We start from the raw sequence: 20783 nt of genomic DNA, 5'->3' as shown, positions 1-20783 counted from the left end.
CATATTTGGTTAGTACGTGCGCCATTTTTCATACGTAGTCGTGCTAGTAGGGATTGTAAAAATGTACACATTATACCTTCCATGTGGTGCATACCAAATCAGTTGGAGACCAAATCTTGCGTGGATGTATTTCTAGGGTAGCCTAAGATCTGTGCGAAGTTTCATCCCCAACAAATAAGTCCACATGAAAATTTGGTTAGTACGTGCGCCATTTTTCATACATAGTCATGCTAGTAGGGATTGTAAAAATATGCACATTATACCTTCCACGTAGCGCATACCAAATCAATTAGAGACCAAATCTTGCGTGGATTATGTCTAGGGTAGCCTAAGAGCTGTGCGAAGTTTCATCCCCAACAGATGAGTCCACATTCCTATTTGGTTAGTACGTCCACCATTTTTCATACGTAGTCGTGCTAGTAGGGATTGTAAAAATGTACGCATTATACCGTCCACGTGGCACATACCAAATCAGTTGGAGACCAAATCTTGCATGGATGTACATCTAGGGTAGCCTAAGGGCCGTGCAAAGTTTAATCCCTAACAGATAAGTCCACACGCATATTTCATTAGTACGTGTGTCATTTTTCATACGTAGTCGTGCTAGTAGGGATTATAAAAATGTATGCATTATACATTCCACGTGGTGCATACCAAATCAATTGGAGACCAAATCTTGCGTGGATGCACGTCTAGGGTATCCTAAGAGTCGTGCAAACTTTAATCCCCTATAGATAAGTCCACATGCATATTTGGTTAGTACGTGTGCCATTTTTCATACTTAGTCGTGCTAGTAGGGATTGTAAAAATGTACGTATTATACCTTCCACGTGGCGCATACCAAATCAGTTGGATGCCAAATCTTGCGTGGATATATGTCCAGGGTAGCCTAGGATCCGTGCGAAGTTTCATCCCCCACAAATAAGTCCACATGCGTATTTGGTTAGTACGTGCACCATTTTTCATACATAGTGCTAGTAGGGATTGTAAAAATGTACACATTATACCTTCCATGTGGTGCATACCAAATCAGTTGGAGACCAACTCTTGCATGGATGTATGTCTAGGGTAGCCTAAGAGTCGTGCAAAGTTTCATCCCCAATAGATAAGTCCACATGCCTATTTGGTTAGTATGTGCACCATTTTTCATACATAGACATGCTAGTAGGGATTGTAAAAATGTAGCATTATAGCTTCCACGTGGCGCATACGAAATTAGTTGAAGACCAAATCTTGCGTGGATGTACGTCGAGGTTAGCCTAAGAGCTGTGCAAAGTTTAATCCCCAACAGATAAGTCCACATGCCTATTTGGTTAGTACATGCGCCATTGTTCATATGTAGTCGTGCTAGTAGGAATTGTAAAAATGTACGCATTATACCTTCCACGTGGCACATACCAAATCAGTTGGAGACCAAATCTTGCGTGGATGTATGTCTAAGGTAGCCTATGAGCCGTGCAAATTTTCATCCCCAATAGATAAGTCCACATGTGTATTTCGTTAGTACGTGCACCATTTTTCATACGTAGTATGAATGCTAGTAGGGATTGTAAAAATGTACGCATTATACCTTCCACATGGCGCATACCAAATCAGTTGGAGACCAAATCTTGCATGGATGTATGTCTAGGGTAGCCTACGAGCCATGCAAAGTTTAATACCCAACAGATAAGTCCTCATGTGTATTTGGTTATACGTGCGCCGTTTTTCATACGTAGTCGTGCTAGTAGGGATTGTAAAAATGTACGCATTATACCTTCCACGTGGTGCATACCAAATCAATTGGAGACCAAATCTTGTGTGGATGTATGTCTAGGGTAGCCTAAGAGCCATGTGAAGCTTAATCCCCAACAAATAAGTACACATGCCTATTTCGTTAGTACGTGTACCATTTTTCATACGTAGTCGTGCTAGTAGGGATTGTAAAAATGTACGCATTATACCTTCCACGTGGCACATACCAAATCAGTTGGAGACCAAATCTTGCATGGATGTATGTCTAGGGTAGCCTAACGGCCGTGCAAAGTTTAATCCCCAATAGATAAGTCCACACACGTATTTCATTAGTACGTGCACCATTTTTCATACAAAGTATGAATGCTAGTAGGGATTGTAAAAATGTACGCATTATACCTTCCACGTGGCACATACCAAATCAGTTGGAGACCAAATCTTGCGTGGATGTACGTCTCAAGTAGCCTAAGAGCCGTGCAAAGTTTAATCCCAAGCACATAAGTCCACGTGCATATTTGGTTAGTACGTGCACCATTTCTCATACGTAGTCGTGCTAGTAGGGATTGTAAAAATGTATGCATTATACCTTCCACATGCCACATACCAAATCTTGTGTGGATGTATGTCTAGGGTAGCCTAAGTTCCGTGTGAAGTTTCATCCCCAACAAATAAGTCCACATGCGTATCTGGTTAGTACGTGCGCCCTTTTTCATACGTAATGCTAGTAGGGATTGTAAAAATATACGCATTATACCTTCCATGTGGTGCATACCAAATTAGTTGGAGACTAAATCTTGCATGCATGTATGTCTAGGGTAGCCTAAGAGTTGTGCGAAGTTTCATCCCCAACAGATAAGTCCACATGCCTATTTGGTTAGTACATGCACCATTTCTCATACGTAGTCATGCTAGTAGGGATTGTAAAAATATACGCACTATACCTTCCACGTGGCGCATACCAAATTAGTTAGAGACAAAATCTTGTGTCGATGTACATCTAGGGTAGCCTAAGAGCCGTGCAAAGCTTAATCCCCAACAGATAAGTCTACATGCCTATTAGGTTAGTACATGCGCCATTTCTCATACGTAGTCGTGCTAGTAGGGATTGTAAAAATGTACGCATTATACCTTCCACCTGGCGCATACCAAATCAGTTGGAGACCAAATCTTGCATGGATGTATGTCTGGGGTAGCCTAAGCTTCGTGCGAAGTTTCATCCCAACAAATAAGTCCACATGCATATTTCGTTAGTACGTGCACCATTTTTCATACGTAGTCGTGCTAGCAAGGATTGTAAAAATGTACGCATTATACCTTCCACGTGGCACATACCAAATCAGTTGGAGACAAAATCTTGCGTGGATGTACGTCTAGGGTAGCCTAAGAGCCGTGCAAAGTTTAATCCCCAACAGATAAGTCCACATGCCTATTAGGTTAGTATATGCGCCATTTCTCATACGTAGTCGTGCTAGTAGGGATTGTAAAAATGTACGCATTATACCTTCCACCTGGCGCATACCAAATCAGTTGGAGACCAAATCTTGCATGGATGTATGTCTAGGTTATCCTAAGAGCCGTGCGAAGTTTGATCCCCAACAGATAAGTCCACATGCCTATTTGGTTAGTACGTGCAACATTTTTCATACGTAGTCGTGCTAGTAGGGATTGTGAAAATGTACGCATTATACCGTCCACGTGGCACATACCAACTCAGTTGGAGACCAAATTTTGCGTGGATGTACGTATAGGGTAGCCTAAGGGCCGTGCAAATTTTAATCCCCAACAAATAAGTCCACCTACGTATTTCCTTAGTACGTGCGCCATTTTTCATACGTAGTCGTGCTAGTAGGGATTGTAAAAATGTACGCATTATACATTCCACGTGCTGCATACCAAATCAGTTGGAGACCAAATCTTGCATGGATGTATGTCTAGGGTAGCCTAATAGCCGTGCAAAGTTTAATCCCCAACAGATAAGTCCACATGCATATTTGGTTAGTACGTGTGCCATTTTTCATACGTAGTCATGCTAGTAGGGATTGTAAAAATGTACACATTATACCTTCCACGTGGCGCATACCAAATCTTGCATGGATGTATGTCTACGGTAGCCTAAGAGCCGTGCAAAGTTTTATCCCCAAAAAATACATCCACATGCATATTTGGTTAGTACATGCACCCTTTTTCATACGTAGTGCTAGTAGGGATTGTAAAAATGTACGTATTATACCTTCCATGTGGTGCATACCAAATCAGTTGGAGACCAAATCTTACGTGCATATATGTCTAGGGTAGCCTAAGAGTCGTGTGAGGTTTCATCCCCAATAGATAAGTCCACATGCCTATTTGGTTAGTACGTGCACCATTTTTCATAAGTAGTCGTGCTAGTAGGGATTGTAAAAATATATGCATTATACCTTCCACGTGGCATATACCAAATCAGTTAGAGACCGAATCTTGCGTGGATGTACGTCTAGAGTATCCTAAGAGCTGTGCAAAGTTTCATCCCCAACAAATAAGTCCACATGCAAATTTGGTTAGTACGTGCGCCATTTTTCATACGTAGTCATGCTAGTAGGGATTGTAAAAATATGCATATTATACCTCCACGTAGCGCATACCAAATCAATTGGAGACCAAATCTTGCATGGATGTATGTCTAGGGTAGCCTAAGAGCCGTGCGAAGTTTCATCCCCAACAGATAAGTCCACATTCCTATTTGGTTAGTACATCCACCATTTTTCATACGTAGTCGTGCTAGTAGGGATTGTAAAAATGTACGCATTATACCTTCCACGTGGCGCATAGCAAATTAGTTGGAGACCAAATCTTGCATGGATGTACGTCTAGGATAGCATAAGTGCTATGCAAAATTTAATCCCCAACAGATAAGTACACATGCATATTTGGTTAGTACCATTTTTCATACGTAGTCATGCTAGTAGGGATTGTAAAAATGTATGCATTATACCTTCCACGTGGCGCATACCAAATCAGTTGGAGACCAAATCTTGCATGGATGTATGTCTAGGGTAGCCTAAGAGCTGTGCAAAGTTTCAACCCCAACAGATAAGTCCACACGTGTATTTTATTAGTAGGTGCGCCATTTTTCATACGTAGTCATGCTAGTAGGGATTGTAAAAATGTATGCATCATACCTTCCACATGGCGCATACCAAATCAGTTGGAGACTAAATCTTGCATGGATGTACATATAGGGTAGCCTAAGAGCCCTGCAAAGTTTCATCCCCACTAGATAAGTCCACATGCATATTTGGTTGGTACGTGCGCCATTTTTGATATGTAGTCATGCTAGTAGGGATTGTAAAAATGTATGCATTATACCTTCCACGTGGTGCATACCAAATCAGTTGGAGACCAAATCTTACAAGGATTTATGTCTAGGGTAGCCTGAGAGCCGTTTGAAGTTTCATCCCCAAGAGATAAGTCCACACGCGTATTTCATTATTACGTGTGCCATTTTTCATATGTAGTCATGCTAGTAGGGATTGTAAAAACGTACACATTATACCTTCCACTTGGCACATACCAAATCAGTTGGAGACCAAATCTTGTGTGGATGTAGGTCTAAGGTAGCCTAAGGGCCGTGCAAATTTGAATCCCCAACAGATAAGTCCACATGCATATTTGGTTAGTACATGCACCATTTTTCATATGTAGTCGTGCTAGTAGGGATTGTAAAAATGTACACATTATACCTTGCACATGTGCATACCAAATCAGTTGGAGACCAAATATTTTGTGGATGTATGTCTAGGGTAGCCTAAGAGTTGTGCAAAGTTTCATCCCCAACAGATAAGTCCACATGCATATTTGGTAGTACGTGCACCCTTTTTTATACGTAGTCATGCTAGTAGGGACCAACAGATAAGTCCACACCCGTATTTTGTTAGTACGTGCACGAATTTTCTTAGTCACGTTTTTAAAATGTCCTAAAGCACAAAACACAATTACAACATTACTACTAATAAACAATTTTTTGTTTTACAAAAACCACAAATCCCATTGAGAAGTCAACGGACATCATGTATAAAATAGAATCTAAGACAATGATGTGCATCATAGTGAAATACAAAATATGAGTCCATGAAAATTACAATGGTATGGTCACACAGTGAGCCTATACATATCGAATACAAAAATATGGTGCTATCAATGCCATCCACATGAGCTTGTGCATGACAATAGCTAATGTGCACAAATATAGCAACTTGCAATATGGCATTGAAAAAAAATATGACTATTGAAATAATTCAATATAATGAGGACATTAAAAAACCAATAACTCAATCACACGTCACCTGTTCAGAGAAATAATACTCCGATTAGATCTCATGCTATAGTGCAAAGGTATAATTCTCCATAAAGTCCACCACTGAGACAACCACCCCTATAGGAAATGTCCTCAAACATGCACGAAACTAACGATCCTCCCACTTCGCAGTGTGCGAGTGGCGTATGTAGCAGTACATCTTCCCTCGAAAACTGTCAATGAATACAACACGTGGTGTCTCCTTCCCCACAAGCTGCAACCTCCTCGACTGCGCACCACCATCTAATGTCAAGGTACTGTACTCATATTGCTGCCAAAGAGCCATCTGCAGATCACAAGTATCTAGTGCAACTCGTGGCACTCTAGCAAAGTTACCACACAAAGTACACGCCTTCCACACAATCAAGGGAGTGGAATAAAGCATCACCATCTCGTGTACACAATATGGAATGAATGAAGTCACGAGGGCTAGTAGGAACCACTCCCCTATGACCATCAAGGGAATGGAATACGTCATACATCAATCCAAAATCCACATGGTAGCGACAACAGCATGTCACGCTCGTGAGAGCATCACACAAACCATGGCCCGCATCACTCAAATGACCTCTGCCCAATCCTAAACTCTGGGTGCGCCTCTATAAACTGAGTGTACAACTCAGTCTAGGTACACTCCAAAAAACATGCACCATGCTCAATGTACACACCGCGTGACACCCTCTTCCGCAATGCCTTCTTGAACATCGAGGATGCTCTGCAATGCTCCTCCCAAAACTGTTGTATAAAGGACCTAGTGGAATCTTTCATCCTAGTCTATGCTAACTGTCTCCATGAACTGCACGCCAAGACTTGATGCTGGTCTACTCCCGCCCATTGTGCTCAAGACCCCCCGTACTACTCTCTCCCTCTCCACAGTTGTAGACTGGCTCTGTAGTCTGTAGTCTCGCGACCCCCGCCCGTCCGTGATAAGTTCTTTGCTGCTACTGCATCTAGACCTCCACTGTTGCACTGCCCGAGCATAGTGAACTTCAAAGTTCAGAGTAAGTGAACCGGTCGCAGTGCCATCTGATAGAGGTTCTGCCTCGTGCGCCGTCGCTATTTCATCATCTGCATCGATTTCATGATACAATTTTCTCTGCCATGCCCCTCCAGCTCTGCCACTCCACACAAACCAAGATGGACTCAAACGCGGATTCCAGAGCCTTGGTTTAAGCATGGTACATACATTAAACCCACGCCCCTCCGCCCCCCCCGGTGATCTCATTTTTTTGTCTTTTTTGGGCATTTATTTAAATTCTCTTTATTAAAACACTATATATGCTTATTTATTTATTTTTAATTTTTTTTTTCCTGTTTGCTTTAATTTCTACTAGATAAATATAATATTCCTTACCTCCATCTTATTTCTTTTTATTTCTCTCTTAGCTCCCTCTCTTTTTCTTTTGGTTTCTTAAATCTCATTGAATCTTTCGTCTCATTTAGTTCCTCTCGTGCTAAACTTTTTTTTGGGTTGTTAGACTTACTCGTCTATTTTTTTAAATTGTCATTTAGTTATTCATCTAATATTTGAGTTCATTATTACTTCTCCATTAAATGAAGCTTTTGTTTTTTATTTAAATAAATTCAACTTTGGCTTTAATTTGAGCATTAAGAATTTGTAATTTTTAAAAAAAATTGAGTATTTCCATCTATTGTCCTTCTCCCTCTCACCTTCCTCCTCTTTTTGTGTAGTTATCTAATTATATTAGCTCTTGTAACTCTTTTTAGCATTTTATTTTTCCTCTTTAGTGAAGCTTTCATTTATTTTAACCTTTTTTCAATTTTGTGGTCCTTATTTAATAGTTGTGGGTGTGGATTACCACCCATATTACTTTCATAAAATATTGATAGGTCTTTTCTCATAAGGGTGGGGACTACCTCCCTTGGGGGAAAAAAATTTTTGGTTGGCATGGGACCTTGCTATACGCAAATTTTCACTCTGCATGCGACAAAACATTACCATGTCACACTTATGCTCCATTGGCATAGTGATTCACAGGCACCTGCATTGCATGAGCACCTAAAGTGCCACATCATCCTTTGGAACTTCTTTTGATCAAATTCAGGCATAAAATTGAAATTGCCATAATTTTTGATCTAGGAGGAATTTTCAAGTGGTCCACCAGGGAAAAGTGATCGATTTCTTAAGCTCTATGTGCTCTCATATTAAAAGATACCTTATTATTTTGATCTTCCAAATCAAATTCACTTACTTTGCATATTTAAGCCTCTTCCTCAATGCATATGATACCATCACTTTAAAAAGAATCAAGAAAAGAAATGATTATTTCTTTTCATTGCTGTGATAGGTATTGTTTTGTAGCATATATTTGCATATCTCTAAAAGGGATCAATCATAAAGCCAAGTAAGCCCTTGTCTGCACTCACTTGACTAGTTCCTATTGGTAGCATTCCTTTTGCTCACATGTAGTTTCAACAACTCTTGTTATGAGTGGTCCAATAACTCGTCTCATGATTAACATCTTAGGGACCTTAAAAATCATCCACCTTGGGTTTTAAACAAATCATTCAAAGTTTTAGATACATCAAATACTTAATTCAATAACTATCATAGTTATGGATATTGTGAGAGAGATTACAAGAAAAACCATCATGATTAAGGTGGTCAACTATCATGGCCAAAGCCATCACATTGAGGTAGCTGCCAATAGAGCAAGCCCAAAAAAGCGAGCAAGAATTTATTGAAGTGGTAGGAAGATCAAGCAAGCAAAGAAAGCATTTAAGTGTCCCATAAAATAAGCTTGAAGTAGAAAGTATTCAAAAGGGGGTTTATGTGTCACATTTCTTGAAATTGAGTAGTCTAAAGTTAAGGACTATTTTAACGTGACCCCATTTGTGTTTGGCAATTACCCTAGGGCGTCAATCATAAACATGTAACATAGCACTTTAGTGTACTGAGGGGTATTTTCTTAATGGGGCCCATTTATGTGCATGAGGGGATTTATAAAATAATGACTTAACGTAATATATATATGTAGATTTATGAAGAGTTGTCATAATTTTAAGATTGAAAATGTAAACATGTAGAGGGGTTTAAATAATTACATGAGAAAATGTAAAAATGCAAAATAGGGGTAATTTTAAACACATACTTTCTCACACATGCTTTTATGGGTTTATGAAGAGTAACCCCCTAGCACAATTAAAAGGTAGAGGATGTAAAAAAATAAACTAAAAAAATAAAATAAAAACCATGCTGACTTGTATTTTGGCATTTTTTTCTCTTTAAGGTAGAGGATGCTAAAGTTTGGTTTTTTAAAACCAAAATAGAAAATGTCTTCTCACTCCCTATTATGGCAAACCTTGCTTTAAATTTGGTGCAACAAATTGGCTAAAAATTCATAAAATTGATATTCTGATGCACATAATTTTTTAAGATGGTGTAACAACCTATGATATTCATCTAAATCATGCCTTGTCATTTGACATGAAATATTATCATTATCCCATTTGGATTTGATAATCAAAAGATGTAGGAATGTCAAAAACTCTTTTTTTCGGCCAAAACAATCAAATTTTGACAACTTGCAAAGATACAAGTATGTGAAAATGTGATTTTTTGAGCCAAAATAGGGAGCAAATTTTGACAAATTGCAAAGATATAGGTATGTAACATGATATGTAGCACGATCCCATTGGACTTGTAAATCAAAAGATATGTAGATTTTTTGGAGCCAAAGTCGGGAGCGTGTTGACGCGCTCCCAACTTTGGCTCCAAAAATGACATTTTCCATCTGCATATCTTTTGATTTACAAGTACAATGAGGTCATGTTACATATCAAATTGTATGGCAAGGCATGATTTATCATGCCTTTTTTCACTACCTAGTAAAATAATAATTTGTGGTCAATTTTTTGCACTGGTTGGATTAGTGGGATGTTAGAGTGAATCATTGGGGAGGTATGCTTTTGCAGTAACAAAGAAACATGGGTTTTGTTCCAAGAGTTAATAGAGTTAGAAAAGCTAAGCATTTGCACATGTATGGAATGTAGACTAATCCACCTTGGAAATGCCTCACTTGTGTGGAAGGTTGCATTGATGATCTCAATTTGGTGGAAAGAGAGAACTTGTGTAGTAGGGTTTGTCTTTGATATTAATGATAACTTGGCAACAAAACATACCTACTCTCTTATGGGTGATGTGAAATTAGTGTTAGTGGCTTTAAAGTCATATGCATATTTAACCTTCTAGGATTGAGGAAACGTATGGACTTTTGAATTAACTATATATATTTTCCTACTCAAATAGGGGATTTATAAGTCTTTTACTATTTTGTACCACTCACTTATTTTGGTTTGCTCGCTTTTTGGTAATCCTCCATCACATTCATTATGCAAGCTAGAAAAAAATATGGCAATAACAAAAGATTGAATATGTACATTGTGATTAAATATTATAGTATCAAATGGTGAATGTAGCTATCATGTTTACATGTCAACAATGAGGATTTGATAGCTAAGACCCATAGTATAATGGTGCACCTTTACATATGATAGGATACAAACTTTGTGGTTTGCATGTGTGAAACCATTGTTTGTAAGGATCCAAAAATGTCATCTATATTGTACATAGTACACCAATCCGATTCAAGAGAATGGTGCAATCCCAACAGATGAATTGTCAAGTAAGGAGGTATTATAGATGATGTCGTGTACGTTCCAAATCTTATGAACTACTTATTGTGAGTTGGAAAAATTATGGAGAAAGATTATGTAGATATCTTTGATGGAGATGAATCTACTAAAGGAGTTTAACTGGTTGGAAATATAAGGTAAAAAGGCTTGAATTTTAATAATGATAGCATCAATTCCAAATATGCATGCAATGTTAGCTAAGTATTAGCCTATGCCACTCTCTAGCTTATGAAACAAGAGATGTGAACGTGAACATGTAAAATTCAAAAGTTTGATGCACCCAAAGAATCAAAATATGGCTATTGGAATTCTAAGACTCAGATTTCTCAGAAAAGTATGTGAAACATAGTGCTTTGGGAACACTAGAGCTAGTTTTCTAAGACTCAGATTTCTCAGAAAAGTATGTGAAACATAGTGCTTTGGGAACACTAGAGCTAGTTTTCATAGAAGCAGAATTAGAGAAAAAGGTGCTCTTGACTTGATTAACCCTAATGCTTAAAGTTATGCAACAAACAAGAAGTGCTAGTAGTGGATCGTACTACACCACATTCATAGATCACTATAACAGATATTGATGAGTCTACTTTATCAAAGAGAAGGTGTAACTCTTTGACAAATTTATATGAAAACAAAATAGGAAGAGAAAACAATGTACTTAGATAAGATAGAGGTGCGCTGAAGGCATGCCTTTAGCATTCATAAACTTGTGTTGAGACCATGGAAGCAAGAGGCAATTCATGTGTATATGTAAACTTCAACAAAATGGAGAAATCAAGAATAGAACATTGGTAGAAAGTTGTTAAAGAGCCATGGTGAATGAGAAGAATTTTCAAAATCAATATTAGGTGAAGGTAGTGAACACTATGATTACTTCTTCAATAGGCTACCAATAGAAGTCGTTTAAGGTGTAGAGCATTTACTAGAATATAAGGCATCCCAAAATTTTTGGATGCATATCATATTCCCGTATTCATGATGATCACAAGAGAAATCTAGATGTAAAATCAAGAATCTACAATATGGTTGAATTTAGTAAACATAAGAAAGCATTCAAGCTATATGTTTCAATCAATAGGAAAATAATTATTCGAGACATTTGGCATTGATGAAGATTTAAAGTGGAAAACCAAAACTTCACAAGAGACAATTATAATAGCTAGCAAGAAATACAAGGAACAAAATATTGAGAAACATGAAGAGCTGTGTGGGTCTCGACGGTGACTCACATTTTGTAGGGATGTTGAAGAGATGCTGATGGAGCCTCCACTCCAAGCTACTCCTTGTGAGAGCATTGCAAGGCACGAGCCATCCGCAAGTGTCACTCAAGCGGCCTCCGGATTATTGTAATGTGTTTCCACGAGAGAAAGAGGGAAGGGGGAGAGGGGAGAAGAGAGGGGAGAAGGGAGGGAGAAGGAGAAGGGAAGAGGAGAACCAAGGGGGATGGAGTGGCAAACACAAGGGCACTACAATGGAAACAAGGGAACACCCAAAATACTCTCTTGGAAGAGAAGAGGGAGCTTGTATTCAAACTTGTGCAAACAACAATGAGGACCAAAGTCAACGATTTGGCCTTTTATACAAGTCACCTTTTGAAGGGAGGGACAACCCTTTTCCTTTTAGCCCTCTCCCTCTCTTTACAATAAAAGGCTCTTGGGCCCATAGGGCGCCCTGCCCATTTGTTTGGCCATCTTTTGTAGGGTTTTTTTTTTCAGGGCATCCCCCCCTGTTAATATGATACGGCTACTTTATCATTTTTATAAAAAAAAAGGGGAAAGAAGTCTCAACGATATCTAAGATCATGCATGGATGGTTTGGGGCGTGGGGAGTATAATGGTTACCTAACCAAAATACGAGAAATAAGTGTCGTTGATATGTAAGGCAATGCATGATAGAGTTGCTATTCAAAAAGCCTACGTACATGTAGATTTAAAAGGTAGAAAGCTAGATGATTCAGAGACGAGGACTTCTTGGCCAAAGCACATATTTAGAGAGACCAATCAAGAGTAAACTAGATGAGGGTTTGAGGCTTGACAATCGGCTCAATCCCAAGAAGTTAGGTTTGCACAAGACTGGCCCCTTTACCCTACACATCGATGTTTTGGCTCTCCCTCTTTGTCTCACACCCTGGGCACATGAATGAAATTTCCTCCGGTTGTGGGTGTTTCCGGCTGGCTGAGGTTGATGTGGCAATCAGAAGCTCAATCGGTGTGCCTGATGGTTGCAAACTCAGTGCATAGTCCGATAAGGTCATCCATCTCGCACTACAATGGACTGCTTACCTGCTAGAATCCATGTGCCCGTAATTTCGCGCAGTCATGTGACCATAGGTTCGATAGCATCATCATGTGACCATAGGTTCGATAGCATCAGATAGGCAGCCTTGTGCTGCCACGTGGCCGCAAGAGAGGTGAGCCTCGTGGCTTCACAAGGGCGAAGGCCGTACATTGGAATGAAGGAGAAGAAGAGTGACCCCCAGACAATGGCTTCCCCCGAGGCTTTGTTTGGGGGGAGCCAGATAGTTCGATAGGACCAGTATATAAGTACTTATCTCAGCCTCCACACAGTTTTGGAGAACGAAGAGTCCGGAAGCAACGAGATGGACTGTGCCAAAGCAGCCAGCCGTCTGGCCTCGTCGAAATCTCAAGACCTTGGCTTGGTTGAGTGTGGCAGCAATTTCAAGAGGTCTGGAGTGCAGGTGACTGTATTTAAAGCACAAGAACTGCAGGAGAACACTGGCTGGGAGGTGCTGAGCTTAGATGAGGCTCTCTTTTCGTTGGAACAGATGTCCCAGGCGCCTTCGGTCGATAACTTCATATGCATCTTGCAGAAGTGCAGGAAAAAGAAAGATCTGGCGTACGCGAAGCGCTTGCATGCCTTTTTGTGCAAAAGTGGGATGGAAGCTCATAGGTCTTTGGGGAATTACCTTGTCCCAATGTTGGTGGAATGTGGAAGCATGTGCGATGCTTCGAGAGCTTTTGACAGGTTGATTGATCCAAATGAGCATTCTTGGACTTCTCTCATCATGGGTTCTATTGAATGTGGGGAATCACAACATGCCCTCAACATTTACCAGAAAATGCGAGAGCATTGTGTACATCCTACCAAGTATACGTTTGTGGCCCTTTTGAAAGCTTGTGCAAGGCTGAAAGATGCTGAGCGAGGCAAAGAGATACAGGATGACATTGCCAGAAGGGGGCTTGAAAAAGATCCTTTTCTTGGCAACACCTTGGTCGATATGTATGCAAAGTGTGGCTTGCTTGCAAAAGCCCTTGAAGTGTTTGACAGCCTTCCAGTTCGAGATGTCGTCTCATGGAATGCATTAATCACAGGATATACCGACCACGGGTTTGGTGAGGAAGCAGTTAATTGTTTCAAGCAGATGCAAGGGGCAGGTGTGTCTCCAGATGCTGTCACATTTGTTTGCAGCTTGAAAGCCTGTGGGACCATACGAGCCATAGACAAGGGCCAGGAAATACATGCTGAGATTGCTAGAAAGGGGTTGGAAATAGATCCCTTTGTTGGCAACTCATTGGTTGATATGTATGCCAAATGTGGCTCAATTGCAGAAGCAAGGGAAGCGCTTGACAAGCTCACAGTCCGAAATGTAGTCTCATGGACTGCACTCATAACAGGATATGCTGAGTGCGGGCTCGGTGAGGAAGCGCTGAACTGTTTTGAAGAGATGCAAGTGGAGGGTGTGTCTCCAAATGCCGTCACTTTTGTTTGTAGCTTGAAAGCTTGTGGCAGCATTGGGGCCATAGAGAAGGGCCAAGAAATACATGCGGAGATTGCCAGAAAGGAACTGGAAAGACGTCCTTTTGTTGGCAACACCTTGGTCGATATGTATGCCAAATGTGGCATGCTTGCTACGGCATACGAAGTATTTGACAGGCTTCCAGTTCGAGATGTAGTCTCGTGGACTACTCTGATAGCAGGATATTCTGAACATGGGCTTGGTGAGGAAACACTGAACCTTTTTGAATGGATGCAACTGGAGGGTGTCTCTCCGGATGCCGTCATGCTTGCTTGCAGCTTGAAAGCGTGTGGCAGTGTTGGAGCCTTAGACAAAGGCAGAGAAATACATGGTGATATTGCCAGAAAGGGGTTGGAGACAGATCCGTTTGTTGGCAACACCTTGGTTGATATGTATGCCAAATGTGGTTCGCTTGCAAAAGCGCGGGAAGTGTTTGACAGGCTTCCAGTTAAAGATGTGGTATCTTGGAATGCACTAATTGCCGGATATGCCGAACATGGGCTTGGTGAGGAAGCGCTGACCTGCCTTCAACACATGCTACTGGAGGGTGTGTCTCCGGATGTTGTCACATTTGTTTGCAGCTTGAAAGCTTGTGGCAGCATAGGAGCCACAGATAAGGGCCGAGAAATACATGCTGAGATTGCTAGAAAGGGGTTAGAAGGAGATCATTTCATTGGCAACACCTTGGTTGATATGTATGCCAGATGTGGCTCACTTCCAACAGCACGGGAACTATTCGACAGCCTTCCAGCTCGAGATGTTGTTTCGTGGAATGCTCTAATTACAGGAAATGCTGAACACAGTCTTGATGAGGAAGCACTGAACTGTTTTGAAGAAATGCAACTGGAGGGTGTGTCTCCGGATGCTGTCACATTTCTTTCCAGCTTGAAAGCATGTGGCAGCATGGGGGCTATAGACAAGGGCCAAGAAGTACATGCCGAGATTTCCAAAAAGGGGTTGGAAATAGATCCTCGTATTGGCAACACCTTGGTTGATATGTATGCCAAATGTGGCTCCCTCACACAAGCATGGGAAGTGTTTGACAAACTTCCCATTCGAGATGGAGTCTCGTGGAATGCTCTAATTGCAGGATATGCTCAGTTAGGAGAAAGTGAAATTGTTTTCCATATGCTCGAGAAAATGAGCAAAGAGGGCTTAAAACCAGATGCGTTCACGTTCCTTAGTGTTCTGACAGTATGCAGTCACGTGGGGCTAGTGGACAAGGGACAAAAACACTTTGAGGCCATGAGCCAAGACTACAGCATCACTCCATCTATTGAGCACCACACTTGCATGGTTGATCTCCTTTGCCGGGCAGGCCTATTAGAGGAGGCGGTAGGGATGGTTGAGAACATTCCTTTCCAACCAAATCTCTCGATGTGGCATACTGTGTTGGGTGCTTGTCACAAGGAGGGTAATGTGGAGCTTGGAAGACTGTCCTTTGAACGTGCAGTGCAATTGAATGAAAAGCATGCTGCATCATATATCCTGATGTCGAACATATATGCGGATGCTCATATACGGGAGGACAACGCGTGGAACTGAGTGTGGAATTGTGCATACATCTGTGATGGGGAATCCAAATCTGTGGTCATCAATGTCCCTTACCTAAGCAAAATTGATAAAACTTTGAAGCTCCATAGGATTCCACATGGCCTAATGCAAAAAGATCATCAGAACTCTCTTGGCCACATTCCAATGTGCAACAAGGGGATGCATGAACTAAGAAAGCTTTGGTGGCCTCTTTGGGCACTTCTGATTCTCATGCATAAGTGGTCGCTAAGTTTGCAATGTGCCTAGCCACACACACAAGCCCAGAGTTGGATGTTGAAGTTTTTGAAAAGGTAGCTAGCTGGTTGTCCTCGTGCATCTTCTTGTATGTAGCTAACACGTTGGCAACAAGGGCTTCTGCCTAATCAAGTAGCCTTGGGAGGCATAATAAATTATCACAATGCTTGGCATCAAGCATTAGAGTGGATCAAGACACTGTAGGAGATGCGTGTTGACAACGGCATCCCACCATCAATAAGGAGACTATGGTGAGAAAGATCATAGGTGCTAAGCATGTCATCTACCTCCACAACATTGAAGTAGTCCATCCATGGAAGCTAGACAAAGATGCAAAGCCTATACTCTTTTGCATGGATCGGTCCAATCGATTGGGTGTGGAGCAACGATACAAGAGCTCTGCTTATTAGGAACTGCATTATATGGAGTAGGAGGAGGAACGGATTGTGATGATGATGAAGATTTGAAAATGAATTTGATTTTGGAGGGGGGATTTTCTGTCCCTTCAACATCTGGAATTGGCTTGCTTGGCTCTTTTACAGGCAGCCCTGGCTTGGTTGGCTCAAGAACAAGCGGGCCAGTCTTGGGAACATGCGAGACTAACTTGGAAGCATATGGGGATGGCTTGGAAGATGGCATGGGCTCGAGAATGGCACGGCACATGTATATCCAAGGGTTGTGCATGCATGTTATATCCTAGGCATTGTTAGACTTTTTCTGATTTCTCACATCAGACTTGTGAAAGACAAGTAATGCCAAAATGTTACATCCTAGGCATTCTTAGGCTTTTTCAGATTTATCACATCAGACTTGTGAAAGACAAGTAATGCCAAAATGTTCCTCCTAGACATAACATAATATGAAAAGCTACCCATATTAAGGATAATGGTTGGTTATTGTTTGCTCTTGCTCACCGTGTTCTTAGCGGAGAGGATATTCTCCTAGCACTTGCATGGTTGAGTTAGAGTGGACTGAGTCCTGAATGTACTCTAGCGATCTTGACATGAGATTGAAACAAGGTCATAAAAAGTAGGAGGCATTTCTCATCAATTTATTCTAGGTTTTGAAGGTGGCTCGTCTTATGTCAGATTGTGCTTTGCAACCTAGTAGACAACTTGTTTTTATCAAAACATTATAGGTAAAAAATGAAATCTTTGTTTGTCCTCTAAATTCGGTGTGTTTCCTTGCTACCTGAAGCAAGGAAATACTTGTTCTAGTTCACGATGTTTGACATGAGATTGTGAAAACAAGGTCATAAATAGGACCGAGGCATTTCTTACGTAAAGCTTTGCTGGTGAGTACCAAAAGAAAAAAGCCAAAGAATAACACGAATTTCGAACACTCGGGTAAATTTAAGATCACAAAAATACGATTTCCATTGCCGGGATTTGAACCCGGGTCGCCTGGGTGAAAGCCAGATATCCTAACCGGACTAGACGACAATGGATTGGTGATAACTAATTTTAGAATTTTAATTATATACTCTTAATTATGTCTGCAATGGAATGGGCAGCCTTCGCATTGTGTTCTTTGCAAGAACAGCAACGACAGGACATAAACACTGCTCCACCTGAGTTACGCAGAGAAGCCCAGGAAGCCAACGAACATTCGAAACTCTGTACTCAACTAAGGGCCGTTATACAACAGAAAAGGATGCGACCGAGGGATCACATCTGCTCCTTGCATCTCTCTTCTATTACTTCTACCGTCTATTTAAACGAAAAGCCAGTTGCAAGGGCTTGCATATCACTTTGTATGCTATGCCAAAAGGATTAGGATATACGTCCGCAATTTTACAAAATTGGATATCGAAACTGTAATTTGCAATTCAAAAATTTTAATTGCTTGAAAGATGTAATTATTGCATTTACTCTCACTTGGCCTTCAAGTCTCTTTACCTTATGGCTTCGTTGTTGTTACACGAGTTGATGTTGGTACACGAACAATCATAGCTATTTCAATGGAACTCTTTGAAATCGAAGTAGATGGAGAGCATGGCCATTCTGTATCAAAGGAATGGCTAGGAAATCAAGCAAATAATATCATCGATAGCTGGCATAATTTCACCAATAATGCTTAATTTACAAGAAGCTAGCAGAGTTATCATGATGGGCAACATATCATTACTAGTATAGCATGTAGGGGTTATTCACCATTTGTAACAAGTCTTTTATTGATGATAGTATGCCTTTTACCATTAATTAATAAGTCTAGTCAATCTATTAATAAAATTACATTTTCATGCTATCCATGAGAAAAAATGATGTCCTTCTTAATGATGTGTTAATGCAAACATAAAATCATAATTGAAATCCCAAATCCCGTATGCAAACTTGTCTTCATCATGAAATAATGTACAAGAAATTCTAAATTTTTTGAGGAACATCAAGGCATTGATGCTATTCATTGACACTTATTACTTAATTCTTCAATGGAATCACATCCATCGATATTAGTGCCAAAATGATGTAACATCAAAATTTTCTTTGAAATATCCACCAATATTAGCATCGATGCCACTGTAGTTTTTGGGAAAAAAGTCGATATTAGCACCATTAACTTAGCCTTTGGAAGAAAACAAAGCATTGAAAACAACGTTGATGAAAGCTACAAAGGCATTGATATATTTGGACAATGTGGGTTTTCACCCTACACCTTGCAATAATGAAATCAAATACAAAATTTGTTTTCACAATCGAAAATACATAGTATCAATGTTATTTTTGTTGAGATATCGAGCTCCACTCGAGATATGCCAGGGTGACCGTTGTGTACTTATGTCACCGACTTGTTAGCTGGAGATGCGGTTGGTACACCGCCCACGAATAATAGCTGGATGACAGCTATCCTTATCTACACTAGTTCGTGGCTCAGTTAGTATGCCACCTTAGTTAGTTGAGTTTGGTTTTGAGACCCACATATAGGGTTCTTCTATTTCTTTGTATTAGAGTTCTTTTGGCTTTCACAACTAAGAAGAGGAAAACTGTTTTCAGCCTCCACCTTTGTGTGTATTCCCCCATTGTGATTGTGAGAAAGCCTCAAGTGAGACTCCTTCCCTCTCTCCCACAATCTTCACATGGTATTAGAGCCTTGTTCGTGGTAAGGAGCTCAAGAAAGCAAGCAAAGTTCGTGGTGTCCTGGTAAGAGGACCAGTGCTGCTTTCCTATTTCGAGTTTGGGAGCAAATCTCTGCAGGTAGCACAGCCAGAAGTGCAAGAGTGCACTGTCTCAGATTGAGACGCCCTTCGCGGTGTGGCGAGAGCGCAGTATATGCTGCGGGTAAGGGCGAAGCCCTTAGTGACGTTATTTTTCTGATTCGAGGTCATTTCGGGGCCCGTTTTGGAGACGGAAGTTCTTCGCAGGCACTCAGAAAAAGGCCCTATTTTTTGTTGTGCGACCACTGCGCGGCTAGTCGGTGGAAAGGTGCCGCAGAAATTGCATCGTATGCCTGAGTGCAGAGATATTGGGAGTTGCAGATTCATGCCTGTTGCCTGTTGATGCAAAATCGTCACTAGGAAGTGACTGTGTGGTGAAATACCACTTTCGTCAGTTTTGCAGATCTGCCCGTGTGAGGCAAAAGCTGTGTTTTTTGCAGTGACAGAATATTTTGCAGGCATCTGATTCTCTTTCACAGATTGTCACTGAAAAGCTTGACAAGAACAACTTCCAGGCATGGAAGTTTAGAATGACGAATTTCTTGATGGGAAAAGGCTATTGGGAATTCATTACAGGAAATGAAGAAGAACCTATTCTTCCTAATGTTCCCAGTCAACAGGAAATGCAAGCATTCAAAGGATGGAATGAGAGAGCCAGGAAAGTTATGTATTGGCTGTCTATCAGTATTTCGGACTCCATGATTATGCATATTCAGGATGCAAATACGCCAAAGGAGGCATGGGATACTTTGGCAAAAATGTATAGCACAAATACGCAAGCTAGGAAAATGCAACTCAAACAGGAGTTGCACAATGTGCAGAGAGAAAATTTGAGCATAAATGACTACCACATGAAAGTGAAGAAAATTGCAGATGCACTTGCTTCCATTGGGTCGCCAGTGGATGATGATGATTTGGTTTCTGTGACCTTGAATGGTCTAGGAAAGGATTATGCACAGTTCCGGACATCCATTGCCGTCCGTGAAAAATTTCTTGATTTTGAGGAGCTGATTGCTCTTCTAATTTCTAAAGAGCAGAGAAATGGGGGTGCATTTTCTTCAGCAGGAACTTCAAAAGAAACTGTCTTCTACTCAAATGCTGGCAGAGGTAGAGGCAGAGGTAGAGGAGGCCGATCTGCAGGCCGTGGTAGAAATCAGAATATGCAGCAAATGCAAGAAAACCAGTCCTATGCAGGAGGACGTGGTAACTCTAGAGGCAGGGGGAGCCAAAGAGGCCGTGGTGGATGGCAGAGAAGCCAAAATGCAAACAGCAATGTTGAATGCTACTATTGTGGCAAAATGGGTCATATGGCTAAGGACTGCTACAAAAAGCAGAATGACATTATGAATGGAAAATTGCAGCAA

At 40.8% G+C, this 20783-nt stretch overlaps 1 protein-coding gene and 1 non-coding gene across 2 annotated transcripts; one reads left to right on the top strand and one right to left on the bottom strand.

Annotated features, from left to right (window-relative positions):
• Positions 1 to 13219: 13219 nt before the first annotated feature.
• Positions 13220 to 16151, top strand: LOC147884137 (pentatricopeptide repeat-containing protein At3g09040, mitochondrial-like). Its single transcript, XM_087398694.1, has one exon. It carries the CDS (start codon positions 13320 to 13322, stop codon positions 16020 to 16022), a length of 2703 nt encoding a protein of 900 aa, XP_087254820.1. The 5' UTR covers positions 13220 to 13319; the 3' UTR covers positions 16023 to 16151.
• Positions 16152 to 17638: 1487 nt separating this feature from the next.
• On the bottom strand, positions 17639 to 17712 carry TRNAE-UUC (transfer RNA glutamic acid (anticodon UUC)). Its single transcript has one exon. It is a non-coding gene; the product is annotated as a tRNA-Glu (tRNA).
• Positions 17713 to 20783: the final 3071 nt, after the last annotated feature.

This window comes from Dipteris shenzhenensis, chromosome 27 (assembly GCF_047967505.1).
Source record: "Dipteris shenzhenensis isolate YYH24624 ecotype China chromosome 27, Dip_SZ_1.0, whole genome shotgun sequence".
Taxonomy (NCBI): Eukaryota; Viridiplantae; Streptophyta; class Polypodiopsida; order Gleicheniales; family Dipteridaceae; genus Dipteris; species Dipteris shenzhenensis.
The sequence above is the reverse complement of the archived record's forward strand: the minus strand, read 5'-3'. Positions and strand labels throughout refer to the sequence as shown.